Raw genomic sequence first — 13,015 nt, 5'->3', positions numbered from 1 at the left:
CATCAGCAAGCACAATACAGAGTAAAAGTGTTGAGTGCCTGGTTTGAGGTGTGCGAAGGGAATCTCCCCCGTGAGCAGCTCCCACAGGCAGAGGGCGTAGCTGAACATGTCCGCTTTCACCGTGTAGCGCGTGCATTGAGTAAACACCTCTGGGGCCATCCAGCGCAAGTTCTGTACAGCATCAGCGGAGGAAAATGATGAACACGAAACAATGTGTGACTTACAAAACTCTTGCTAACCCCCAAAGGAAATGCAAGCATATTAAACCCCCAAGGATACGCTGACGTACTTAACGTGACGTACAAGAGAGGTAAATCTGCAATGTAAGCAGTATTTAAATTGCTTACATGTGCTGAAGGATTTGTGTGTGGCTATTAATGTATGATAATTAATAAACAGCGTTAGCTAAGAACACAGAATGGCTTTACCCCAGGCTGTTTAGTCATATTGTCCTCATCCACAGACAACAGGAAGCGGGACTCTGTAGAGCAATACAGAAACGTGTGCGTTACATAAACAGAAGAGGATTTTAAAAGTGGATTTGTTTAATTACAAATTATATGATATAAATTTGAGTGATTAGTATTTGGCTTGTGTAAAAGCTCATGGTCATGTCACCATTATGACATTTACATTTAGTCATTTTGCTGACACTTTTGTCCAAAGCGACTTAAAACGGAAGAGGCATTCAGCGATTCAACAAGACGAGGCAATACACACAAGAAGTGCTAATTATACTAACAAACTGATAGTGCTCAGAGAATTAAGTGCTAGAGTTAGGGGCTTTGTTTTGTTTTTAAAGAGAGAAGAGTGTTTCTACTGGTGGTTTGTCAAGCCTACTCACCTGTGTGAAGCACACTTTATAAATGGACAATTTTTTTAGAGATCTAGAGTGATTGTAAGAAAGTGTCTGGTGCAAATGTACTGGTGCAAGTGTCAGTTGAAGTGTAAAGGCTGGTTTATATTCGACACGTCCACTAATTTGCTTGAGTGCGTGTGGCGACAGTGACGTAATCAAGGTGTTTGCGGGGGTTCGATTTGGGTGAGTGCGACATGCTTTTGGCTGGTGGAGCGCACAATTTTTTGAGACTCGAGCGAACAGTTCGTGCTGAGCCGCATTTAATTTGAGTTGAATATGAATCACATTAAAGAGATTTTGCCTTAAACAGGTATGACTGTACAGACATCTTTATGATCCGTCCATGCGTGATCATAAGGATAACCAGATGACCAATGATTCTTGGCTAGAAATTGAACCAGCGGCCGCTGTGTCGTCGCACTGTGTCGTCACCCAGTGAAAAGCATCTGTTGCTTTGTGTTGGAGAAAATGTGGTAAAACAGGAGATCATACCCACATTTTTTGGGACTGCCCTAAGATTCAAGAATTTTGGAAAAATGTTAAGAAATAGATAAGATATTAGATATAGAAATACCCATCAATCCAGTTGTGTGCTTACTGGGAGCACTGTCCAAAGAAATGTTTAATGAAGAAACAAGATTTATACTAAGGATATTATTACTGGTTGCAAAAAAAATGGTAACAGTACTTTGAATGGAAGAAGGTTTTCCAAAGGTGCCTCAATGGAATCAGAGACTTAAAGAGGTCTATGTAATGGAAAAATGACAGCATGTCTACAAATGAAGACTGATATTTTTCTGAAGAGGTGGAAAAGTATTACAACATATTTAGATATGTACATTTAGGTTAATGAACCTATCACCAATGTAGTCTTAGGTACAGTAACTACAATGTAACTTGATGTACAAATGTATTCTCTGAAAAGTATTTATGATGGCAGTACTTTTTTATTTATTTATTTTGTATTATTTTTATTTTATTCATTTTGTATTTTTTTATTATTATTCCCTCATCTGTAAGAGGTACATTTTTGGGGGAAGGGGTTTTTCTGGAAAAAAAAAAAATGATAATAATAAAAAATAATAATAATAATAATAATAATGTATGTATATATATATATATATATATATATATATATATATATATATATATATATATATATATATATACTTAAAAATAAAAAGTTTAATAAAAATAAGTTAAACCTATTTAAAAATAAGTTTAATTGCCCCATCTGGTTTTTGTTTTAGAGCTTGTCCATCAGAAGATTGATGCATTCTTTCTTAAAAAAAAAAGAACTCTGCATGTAGTATATAAGTTTGTATGTTTGGTGTACACAAGCACAAACAATATGTTACTGGGTGAAGTTGACTTAATTGGCATCTGTGTTGCTACTAACAAGAGTTTCTGAATTCTACATATAGCATATATTTTGGCTACACTTAACTTCTTTGTGTTTCTGTGGGAATTAAATCATTCTGACTGATAAATCAAACACAATGTTTACAAAACTGATTGAGTTGTGTGTATTTATATGTATCTTCAAATCCGATTTGAACTTCTGACATGTACACATAGCACAAATATAGCTTCCTACTGCATCAAGATACTAGCTAATCGTTCTGCGTTGCTTTTGTTTAGAAAAGCTTTAAATATTTCAATATTTTAGAAGAAGTGCATATAAAGCTTAGTGCCAACAAAGCTAAACAAAATAAAGTCCTAAAAAAGCCAGCTGTGTGTGTCATACAACACTTTGACATTTCTACATTAAATGCACACTTTTCTAGTGTCAGTTTTCAATTCAATCAAGTTTTAGACAAATCCTTTAAAATTCATTTAGATCGAATGAATCATGTTAATAACTGTTTACATGAAGGCTGTTTAGTTTGATTAGGTGTCAGTTCAATTCTTTGGTTCCATGTATATGTAGTCAATACTAATTCAACTAAATAAAACACAAAAGAAAAGGTTCTGTAAGGCTTGAGTTAGGTGTAATGTTAAGTGTGTGGCCTTCCTTACCTCCAAAATCAGCCACCACAGCATGTCCGTCCTCATAGAGCAGAATATTATGACTGAAAAAAGAAATGTGGTTGAACAAAGAGCTCAAAATAATATTTGAAAAACTTTTTCATCATTGCTATGAGCATTGACAGTCTGAAAATGTCCAGATTTTCATGTGATAGGATGGTTTTAACAAATGGGCTGAGATTATTGAACAAACCATCTGATGATGGTGATGATGGAGGTGAATTACCTGTTCAGATCTCTGTGAATGATTGGCTGGGTCAGATTGTGCAGATACTCCATGCCCTTGGCTACATCAATGGCAATGATGAGCTTGGACTGCAGATCAATGATCCTAGGTGTAAAGACATGATTAAGTGAACACCTCCTTCCCTCCACTGATCGATGCACAAAACCAACTCAAACAGATCAATGAGATGATCGTCATCTTAAACTGCATATAAAGCATGGGTGTCGGTTTGGTGGTATTGATGCAGGTCTTAATTTAGAGATACAGATCCTGGATTGCTTCGAATTGAATACCTTATGAACACATTCCAGTCGGCTTCTTTTTGAAAATGAGCCCTTTTGAACTCTAAATTTGAGATCCACCAAAGTTGCTGTTACCATGGTAATAGCAATTGCACCACTGACCACCCACTTCCATAAACTTTTATGTAATTGAATCTCCATACACTCCCAGGCAAGCCAGACCCAAATATACTGTATATATACATGTTTGTTACAAATATACAGCTATGGAACATTCTCATTTTACTAGATTTATTAAGTATGTGTTTGAGTATATTTTTAATTATATACATTTCTGATAGTGCTTCTTCCGAATCATTAGGAGCATAGCGTAATGCATTCATTAAGATAATGATTTTTTCAGAAAATGACTGATTCTGAAATCAGTGTTATTCCACGTTTGAAGTTAAAGGGCAACAATTTTACCCCTTTTTCAGAATTTAAGATAAGTCTTTTGTGTCTCCAGAATGTGTCTGTAAAGTTTCAGCTTAAAACACCCACCAGATTATTTTAGCTTTCTGAATATTGCAATTTTCAACTGTGAACACATTGTAGCTGTTTTTGTTGCCTTTGCCTTTAATGCAAATGAGTTAGTTCTCCTCGTCTGCCTGTCAGAGTGTGCCTCAATCTCCGGCAGAATCAGATAAACAGCACAGTGACAGACATGAAGGAAGCAGATCTCACATAACGTTTGTGAGAAATACTACAGTAAGAACTTTCCCAATGATTATATTGATTTATTTGTTGTGGAGTAATTCAAGCCTTTCTGCGATAAGACACAATGTCGTTACAAAGTTCACGCACATACACACAAAAACACAGAGCACATGCGATTAACTTTGCACTATTTTTACACGTCAAATGTGACAGGATACACGTTATTATCCACTGCTGTATAGATATTCGTTATGTTAATGTACGGAATAAACCTGATTTAATCTCCACAAACCAGGACTGAAGCATCTTCTTTTATAATTATACTGACATGCGCTGTGGTGATAAAGTGAAGATGGTAAATTTGCTGTAATTTATTACAAACATGCACTGTTTTAAAACCATTTTAAACTTGTAAAATTCGTTCTTGATCACATTTGATGATGATCACAGAGAGCTGAACAGATCTTTTAATCCTAGTTGCTTTGCGCATGTCCTGTCTTGTTGATTTGATTATACGTGTTACTACGCAGACATGTTAATGTCTCAATCAATTTGGTGGGTGGGGAAACCGCACTACTACGTCACGTTGTGGTGGGCCTCAAAATGGGAGGGATTTGGATCCTATTTTAACGTCAGGAAATTTTAAAAAGAGACCTATTGTCTTTATATCACCCCAATATGACTGTGTACACACTATACCTACTTACAGTTCGGTCCAAACAGCTTACAAAAGATGATTTTCAACATGGGTGTCCTTTAAAACATTTCTATTGTGTTGTCTAAAAATGTATATAAACTAATGAAAACATGACACACTTTTTATTATGTTTTGCAACAAAATGCTCGTATGCAGCATTTTTATTGCTGGCAATACTGAGTTTAGTCATCAGTTTAAAAAAAAAAAGTTATACTCAAACACATAACTATAAATTGTAGCCATTACTCCATTTTTCAGTGTCATACAACCCCTCAGAAATCATTCGAAGATTCTGATTTGTAATCATTTCTTATTATTATCTATGTTGTGGGAAATAATCTGTTTTATAATGATTGTTTGATGAATATAAAGTTTAAAAAATGATTTTTTTAATAGATAACAATATATGATAACAATATATTAATGTCATTTGATCATTATAATAATACTCTTGAAATGACCTCTTCTGTTCATGCAGTAGCGAGAACAGTGATCCTCCAGAAACGTATTGGGTTACGATGGCAAACTGACTGGGGTCGTCCAGACATGCTCCCATAAACTGGATCACGCAGGGGTGGTTGAGGCGACACAGGATAGACACTTCTCGACAGAACATATCAGTGTCGGACTTTGAGCAGTATGTGTTTGGCCGGTACCTGTGGAAAGGTATGTAGATAATGCAGTTCACTTTATAGATGATGTGGAGAAAACTAGTAAAAAAAAAAAAACTTACCGTTTAATTGCTACTATCTTATTGCGACATTTTCCTTTGTAGACCTTTCCGAAGGAGCCTGTATAGATGCAGGTGTTTTAGTGGATAAGGGTTTAATGGGTATTAATATTTGATATTTAGGACAGGACACTGCAGTCCAAAAACTGTTTTTTTTTTTAAAAGCTTATCAATTTTGAGATTTTTCATGGTGTACTTTTAGTCTAATGTAAAGAAAATATCCAAAATACCTTTTTAGTTATTACTTTTGACACCGTTTATCTATTTATGCCTGTTGAGTTCAGTGGGCTTTATGCACATCTAGAGTTTTAAGGCCAACGATAAACTTCCGGTGAGAGCTTAATGCGACTAATTTCAATTTGACAAGGTTGTTTTAACAGCATCGATGTTGTAATGTAATTGCAATTCATTCAGTTAAATAGACTTCAGCATTCATTTAGTTGTTCAAGCGTAAAACGAGATGAAGACAATGATCCAGAACACAGCCATGGAAACCATCAACTGCTTTCAGAGAAAGAAAATCAAGCTGTCGAATGGCCCAACCAATCATCTGATGAATCCAATAGAAAATACAAATTAAAGATCAGATTTGATAGACGAGACCCACAGAACCATTAAGATTTTTACACTCTGTTGAAGTCTGTGAAAAACTCACACCTGAGCAATTCATTAGACTTCATTCTCCATATGAGAGGCATCTTTAAGCTGCCATCATTAAAAAACGTTTATATAAAGTATTAAATACATTTCAGTAGTTCAGTGCTTTCTCCTCGTTTCATTTCATCGTTATTAAACAGAACTCATTTATCAGATGTTTTTGTTTTGTTTTATTTTTATGTTTATATTGTTTGGGTTTTTACCAAAATCTGATTCAATTCCATGTCAACAGCACCTTTAGAAATATTATCCCCTGGAAAAAAAACTTATTTTCCCCACTGTATATGCAAATGTGACTAATTTGCATATTTAAACAACATTTAAGAAATCTTTTCGAACGAAAAAAAAATTCACACTTAATCAGCTAGAGAAGTATGGTGATAACTATTAGGTTTTAACTCTGTTCACCTGCAGTGTCTCACCTTAAGTGATGTACTATACCTGATCCAATAATCTCATTAAACTCCAGTTCAGAGAGTTGAAGGTGGAAGTTTGACGGAAGACTTGCTCTCAGGAGAAGCACATCTGCCTTCTCTGAGAAGAAAAGAGGAGTTTGCTTGCTTTTATGTCTTCACATCAATCATCATTTGAAGCTCTAATCGTGTCTGATTTAGCTCATGTTGTTGACATATGCCTTTATGAGTCATGAAAGATGGCTTCGTTTATGTGTAATACAAACTAAAGGCTTGAACTGCAGCAATTACGCAGTGGGAGGATGTTTGGACACAGTTTCTGACTCACTGACTCTCTGAAGATACCCTAGGACTGTGGGTAGCAGCAGTTCAGAAACATAAATGAGTCTCATAGCAACAGTAAATCAGTGAGTCGGGTCTAACTGCGTGTTTTACCTTTAGTCATACTTTTGATCTTTCCCAGGGGAGAGGGGACAGAAACGTAAGACCCATCTGCAATAGACAACAAGTTACAACTAAGCATAATCATTTCTCTCCCTTCGTACTCACCCTAAAATTCACAACAACATCCGAAATGTTCATGTATGTAATTCACAGTAAAAATCTGTCAGTCCATGTGTGGAAAGAGTCTCATACCCCCTCCTGGTTGAGAATACTCATTGCAGGGTGAATCATCCTGAGGTCGTTTGTAGTGTTTTAGCAGAGTAACAATGGCATCGTGGCCTGAAAAAAACATACACATGTAAAAGAGAACAAAGGCTTTTTCAGTTACATTTAGTCTTAAAGAGATAGTTGAATCACAAATGAAATTTCTGTCTTCATTTACTCACTCTTCATTTGTTTAAAACCTATTCCAATTCTTTCATCTGTTGAACACAAAAGATATTTTTTTTAAATGCTGGTTCATGGAACCCATTGAATTCTACAGTAATTTTTCCCTACTAAGTCAATGGTTCCCAATCAGCATTCTTCAAAATATCTTCTTTTGTGTTCAGCAGAAGAATGAAACTCAAAAATGTTCAAAGGGTCACTAGGGTGAAAACACCCTGCTGAGACAGGAGGATTTCATGGCCCTTTAAAACCACATAAAGCGGAGTAAATGATGGGGTCATTTTAATTTTGGGATGAAGTATCCCTTTAAATGTTGTCTAAAATTGGAATTTGAAATAAAAGTCTGAGTTTTTGATTTTGCACATTATTTAAGCATTATATATATATATATATATATATATATATATATATATATATATATATATATATATATATATATATATATATATATATATATATATATATATATATAAATAGAAAATCACCTATAAGAATAGACAGATGCACAGATAGACAGAAAGATTCTCCGTGTTTACCTTTCTCATAGGCCCACATTAAGCAAGTCTGTTCGTCCTTTTCTCCACTGGATCGGCTGGGGTCACAAGCCACCAGATTCATGTCTGCTCCATTGTCCAGAAGAAACTGGACTAGTCGGATGTGGCCATGGAAACAGGCACTATGCAGACCTGTTATTTCAATATAGTTTACAACACATTAAATCTTAAAGCAGTGAGATGTCTAAGACCGATGATAAGAGCAGAAACAGTTTCCGGTTATTAAAATTCATCCCAGGCTGAAAATTCTGAGTTGTTGAACAGAAAAAAAGATATTTTGAAAAATGTTGGAAACCTGTAACCATTGACGTACATAGTATTTGTTATTCCAACTATGGAAGTCAATGGTTACAGGTTTCTATCATTTTTCAAAGTATCTTCTTTTGTGTTCAAGGAATCTCATAAAGGTTTGGAAACCACTTGAGGGTGATAAATACTGGGTAAATTTTTATTTCTGGGTGAACTATCCCTTTAAGCATACATTACTGCTGTCATACTACCTGTGTGTCCATCTCGACCCTGATGGTTGATGCTCATCGCATTCTGACCAAGCAGATACTTCACCATTTCCAGGTTCTTGCCATAGGTGCAGGCACTACAGACAACAATTAACCCTCATTTAGTGTGTAACAATATCAGCAGATATCGTAACCCATAAAGCATATAATAAAATTGGACAGTGTTCTGTCTTTTAAGATGTAGGTGACAAATTTTTGTTTGATCTGATTTGCATACCTTTTATTAGACAATCTTTTCATTTATGTACCTCTCTAACATTATGCAGATAGTTCTTCCCTTTTATACTTATACTGTATACTTAAAGATTTCTGTATGTATATATGTATGTATTTGTGTGTGTGTTTGTGTGTGTATGGATATGCATGTATATTGCATATATCACAGCAAGAAGGTCACTGCTTCGAGTCTCAGCTGGGCCAGTTGTTATTTCTGTGTGGAGTTTGCATGTTCTCCCCTTGTTGGCATGGGTTTCCTCCGGGTGCTTCGGTTTCCCTCACAGTCCAAAGACATGCGCTATAGGTGAATTGGGTAAACAAAATTGGCCACAGTGTGTGAGTGTATGCGAGAGTGTATGAGTGTTTCCCAGTACTGGGTTGCAGCTACAAGGGCATCCGCTGAAGGCAAAAATGCATCTAGGGATGTGCAAATTAGATTAGATTAGATTCAATTTATTGTCATCGTGTTGTATGAAAGGAGAGAAGGTTAGCACTCCCCTTGACAAGGATGGAAGAGGTCCTAGTGGCCTTCAACACACATATGGTTAAGGCATTGCCACCTACTTCGTGGCATCTCTAACCAAGTTTTATTTAAAAAAAAAAAAAAAAAAAAAAAAAAAAAAAAAAAAAAAAAAAATTTATTGTCATCACACATGTACAAGGCTACGAAATGCAGGGGGCAACGAAATGCAAATTCTGCTTCACTTACTGTCTCAGGAGATACCTTCTTCTGATCAAATCATAGCATCTCATAGCACTGTATCATTTTGTGTGTAAATGCATGTGTTTGACTAATGTTTTTTTCACGTTTGATAGTATTTCAAACAAGAACCTAAAATTGTAGTAAACAAATATTCCCTTAGTTATCACCACAGATCTCTCTATCTTTTGTTGTATATGATTAAATTATTATGCTGTCTCAAGTTTGTCTGAAATCAGTTTCATGAGGTGCCCTTAACGGTTACTACCTGTAAAAAGCAAGTAAGCAGCCTAAGCTTTTGGACAAATTCAAATGTAAGCTGTACCTGTGAAAAGCAGTCTCACTGAAGATGTTCTCCTTAGACAGACTCTCCGTCCCAGATAACTGAATAATCTCTTTCACCGCTTCAAATTTTCCATTGTAGCAGGCTCTGACAGGGAAGCATAAAGACTAAAAATTATGACAGACTAAAATCATAATCGCTTTTGCTGTTGTCAGGTGATTTAGTGGTTTGTTAATGTTGTGTACTTTTTCTCAGGTGAACTCACAGATGGAGAGGTGTATCGCCGTAGATGTTGACACAGTGCGGCTGAACATCAAAACTGCCCTGAAGAAGGAAACGGACCACCTCTTGGTGTCCAAAGCGAGCACAGAAATGAAGGGGAACGTGATCCTCGTTGTCTTGAGCGTTGACTGTTTGGAGTCGAGGTAAACTTTTGAGTCAATCAGTTTTAGACCAATTCAACGTTAATAACAAGGGCGAGTTAATCAAATTCAATTCATCTATATTCGACACAACCTGGAAGGCAATAGTGATATTATTCAGCACATTGCAAGTAATAAAAGGATAAAAGGATAGTTCACCCATGATAAACACACAACAAGATAATCTGAAGAATGTTGGGAAAAAGGCAGCCATTGACATCCATAGCAGGAATCAACATCAATGGCTGTTTTCCCAATATTCTTTAGCAAATCCTCCTTTGTGTTTGACAACAGAAATAAACTCAAACAGGTTTGGAACAAGTGGAGTATGAGTAAATGATAAGAGAATTTAAATTTTTGGGTGATATATCCAAATAAGATCTCTCACCGTCAGTTTTGCTGCCGTCGTCCATCAGCAATTTGACAATCCCCAGAAAACCTTTAGCTGCGGCCAGGTGAAGCGGCCTGTCCCCCACCTCTCCACTGGCATTGACATCAGCCCCGAATTTCATAAGAAGCTTGCAGACCTATCCCACAAAGAACAAAAAGATCATGAGCAAGCTGTTATCTAGATGCTGAACATTGATGTTGTGAAGTAAATACTGACCTGCTCATGGCCAAAGTAAGCTGCAATATGCAGAGGCGTGAAGAACACTGCATCCTGAACATTGACATATGCACCGTGTTGTAAAAGAATATCAACAACCTAAAGGACAAGTAGGAAACACATTTTGACAATATTTTGGGAGGAAAAATCTGTAACCAGTACAGTAGATAGAATTTTGAAATTTGCCCACCATCCACCAGCTGTTTTTGTTACTGTACATTTAACTCTTCACTGCACACTGAAAAAAATGATTCAAAGATGATTCCTTGGATTTACTAAATTTTTTTACATTATGTGGTTGTAAACAATTTATTTGGGCTGAATTTAAACAAACAAATTAAGTTGAACATTATTAAATTGAATTTGTTTGTTTTAATTCAACACAAATAAATTGTTTGCAACAGTTTTGCATGCAACACTTTTTTCAGTGCACCGATTATTCAGCATATTAAAGGAGTGTTGCTGTGTAAAGATGGGATTCACAAAGGGCCCATATTATGTTTTTTTTAACCAAACACAACATAAAGCTATAGATCCTCTAAAAGTATCTGTGAAGTTTTAGCTCAACACCTCATGGGTCATTTATTGTACCAAGCTGTAAATCTCTCTCTTTGCACTGAAAAAAATTATTCAAAGATGATTCCTTGGATTTACTCATTTTTTTATGTTAAGTAGTTGTAAACAATTTATTTGGGCTGAACTTAAACAAACAAATTAAGTTGAACATTATTAAATTAAATTTGCTTGTTTAAATTCAACACAAATAAATTGTTTGCAACAGTTTTGCATGCAACACTTTTTTCAGTGTGGATGGAAACAAAAACATGCAATTTTTGTGTACATCTATAAATGCTAATGAGCTGCTGTTCCCTGTCCTCTTTCCAAAAGAGCGTGATACCTCTACAGCTCGTACCTCAGGTACTCTTACAAAAAAAATAAAACATCTGCATGTGTTTTAAAGCCTTATCAGTTTAAACTCCCGATAAATGCTTTTTATTGAGTGAACATACACAAAGCACACACGCAGAAAGCCAGCTGTCAGACAGTGTGTTGCAGTTGTTTATTGCAATTAGTTTGTGTGGATATTGAATTGTTTTTTTCCCGAATTGAGCATATTTCTCTGTATTTGCTGTCAATGAAAGCACTGCATTTTAAGAGTGCCAACAGCATGAGTTCTCAGTGATTTTTTTAAAAGATTGGAGAAGCGCTCACAGCTGAGCGTTTTTGGAAGAGTGCTGCCGTTTTCACAAGCCACAAGTGACAAATACACACAGCATCCTTTCGGAATCAAAAAAAACAAAATGATAGTTATGTCTGTGAAGCTCTGGGATTTAATTTAGATTTATTATGATTTCTTAAAATAAACAAATACACACACACGCAGCTGAGGCATTAGAGGTAGTTTACATACAATACATGAATCCTGGTAAAGAAAAGAACACCTGTTAGAGTGGGTTTTGTAAATCCGAAGACCTTTTTCTTGCTTTAAGACCAACTTTAATCACTAAAGCAAACATAAATAACATAAAGCAAATCTAACTTTCTGGTTAAAACCCTAGTTTGATTTCAGGTGATCCAGCACTCACCTCGAGATGGGAAGCAACAGTAGCTATATGTAGAGCAGTGAGAGCTCCATAGCCCACCTGCTGAATATCTGCTCCACCATGCAGCAGCGCCGTGACCAATTCTGCATTATCCTGCATCACAGAAACAAATATCTCATCTTAAATCTTATTTATCATAATCACATTAACTCCTAGCATGTGGATAATTTGCTAAAGCGTATTCATCCCAGCATCCCAAATGAACCTTGAAAGCTGCCAGGTGCAGAGCAGTAAATCCATTGCGGGTGAGTCTGGACGGACGCAAACCTTTTAGCATGAGGGTCCTGATGTGAGCTTTATTCCCTGATAGTAGAAAATGAATGTGTTGATTATGCACTACCAGTAATTACAGTATTAGTAGAGAGTATGCTAAATATCTAGAACGTAATAAATGTACAATATTATTTTGTTTACTTTTTTTCAGGGTTGCACTATTCAAAAGTATTGTTTTTTGTATATCAGCTACGAGAAAATAGATTTCGACAGACATTCTAACAATATTGAATGATGAATCATGCATCATGTTTTCAAAACAAACATATTGCATCATAACAGATAACGTTTTACCTCCACATACGCAGCAGAGATGTAGCAGGGAAAGTCCACTCTCTGTGCGATAATTCAAGTTCACTTTATTGAATGCTTCATCTGAGCTGTATCATTGAAACGATTTCACAGAAATGAAAACTCCAGCATTAATACATCTTTACATCCACTCAGTCCTTGTGGCGG

The 13,015-nt window shown here is 35.9% G+C and overlaps 1 protein-coding gene and 1 non-coding gene across 2 annotated transcripts in view; one reads left to right on the top strand and one right to left on the bottom strand.

Moving 5' to 3' along the window:
- The window catches only part of tnni3k (TNNI3 interacting kinase), a 22,071-nt gene that overhangs the window by 8,563 nt on the left and 493 nt on the right, over positions 1–13,015 (bottom strand). Inside the window, exons 3-20 of the mRNA XM_056463843.1 lie at positions 12,851–12,936; positions 12,489–12,586; positions 12,266–12,376; positions 10,680–10,778; positions 10,461–10,599; positions 9,916–10,060; positions 9,693–9,797; positions 8,434–8,528; positions 7,916–8,065; positions 7,185–7,271; positions 6,984–7,040; positions 6,577–6,669; positions 5,482–5,539; positions 5,210–5,404; positions 3,114–3,218; positions 2,879–2,931; positions 429–481; positions 39–171 (exon numbers count right to left, since the gene is read on the bottom strand). Of these exons, the coding sequence (XP_056319818.1) occupies positions 39–171; positions 429–481; positions 2,879–2,931; positions 3,114–3,218; positions 5,210–5,404; positions 5,482–5,539; positions 6,577–6,669; positions 6,984–7,040; positions 7,185–7,271; positions 7,916–8,065; positions 8,434–8,528; positions 9,693–9,797; positions 9,916–10,060; positions 10,461–10,599; positions 10,680–10,778; positions 12,266–12,376; positions 12,489–12,586; positions 12,851–12,936 (1,862 nt within the window). The remainder of the gene's footprint in view (positions 1–38; positions 172–428; positions 482–2,878; positions 2,932–3,113; positions 3,219–5,209; positions 5,405–5,481; positions 5,540–6,576; positions 6,670–6,983; positions 7,041–7,184; positions 7,272–7,915; positions 8,066–8,433; positions 8,529–9,692; positions 9,798–9,915; positions 10,061–10,460; positions 10,600–10,679; positions 10,779–12,265; positions 12,377–12,488; positions 12,587–12,850; positions 12,937–13,015) is intronic.
- LOC130234346 (U6atac minor spliceosomal RNA) lies at positions 9,132–9,259 on the top strand. Its single transcript, XR_008838304.1, has one exon. It is a non-coding gene; the product is annotated as a U6atac minor spliceosomal RNA (small nuclear RNA).

The sequence above is a fragment of the Danio aesculapii genome, chromosome 8 (genome assembly GCF_903798145.1).
Source record: "Danio aesculapii chromosome 8, fDanAes4.1, whole genome shotgun sequence".
Classification (NCBI taxonomy): domain Eukaryota; kingdom Metazoa; phylum Chordata; class Actinopteri; order Cypriniformes; family Danionidae; genus Danio; species Danio aesculapii.
This window is presented reverse-complemented; position numbering and strand designations above follow the sequence as displayed.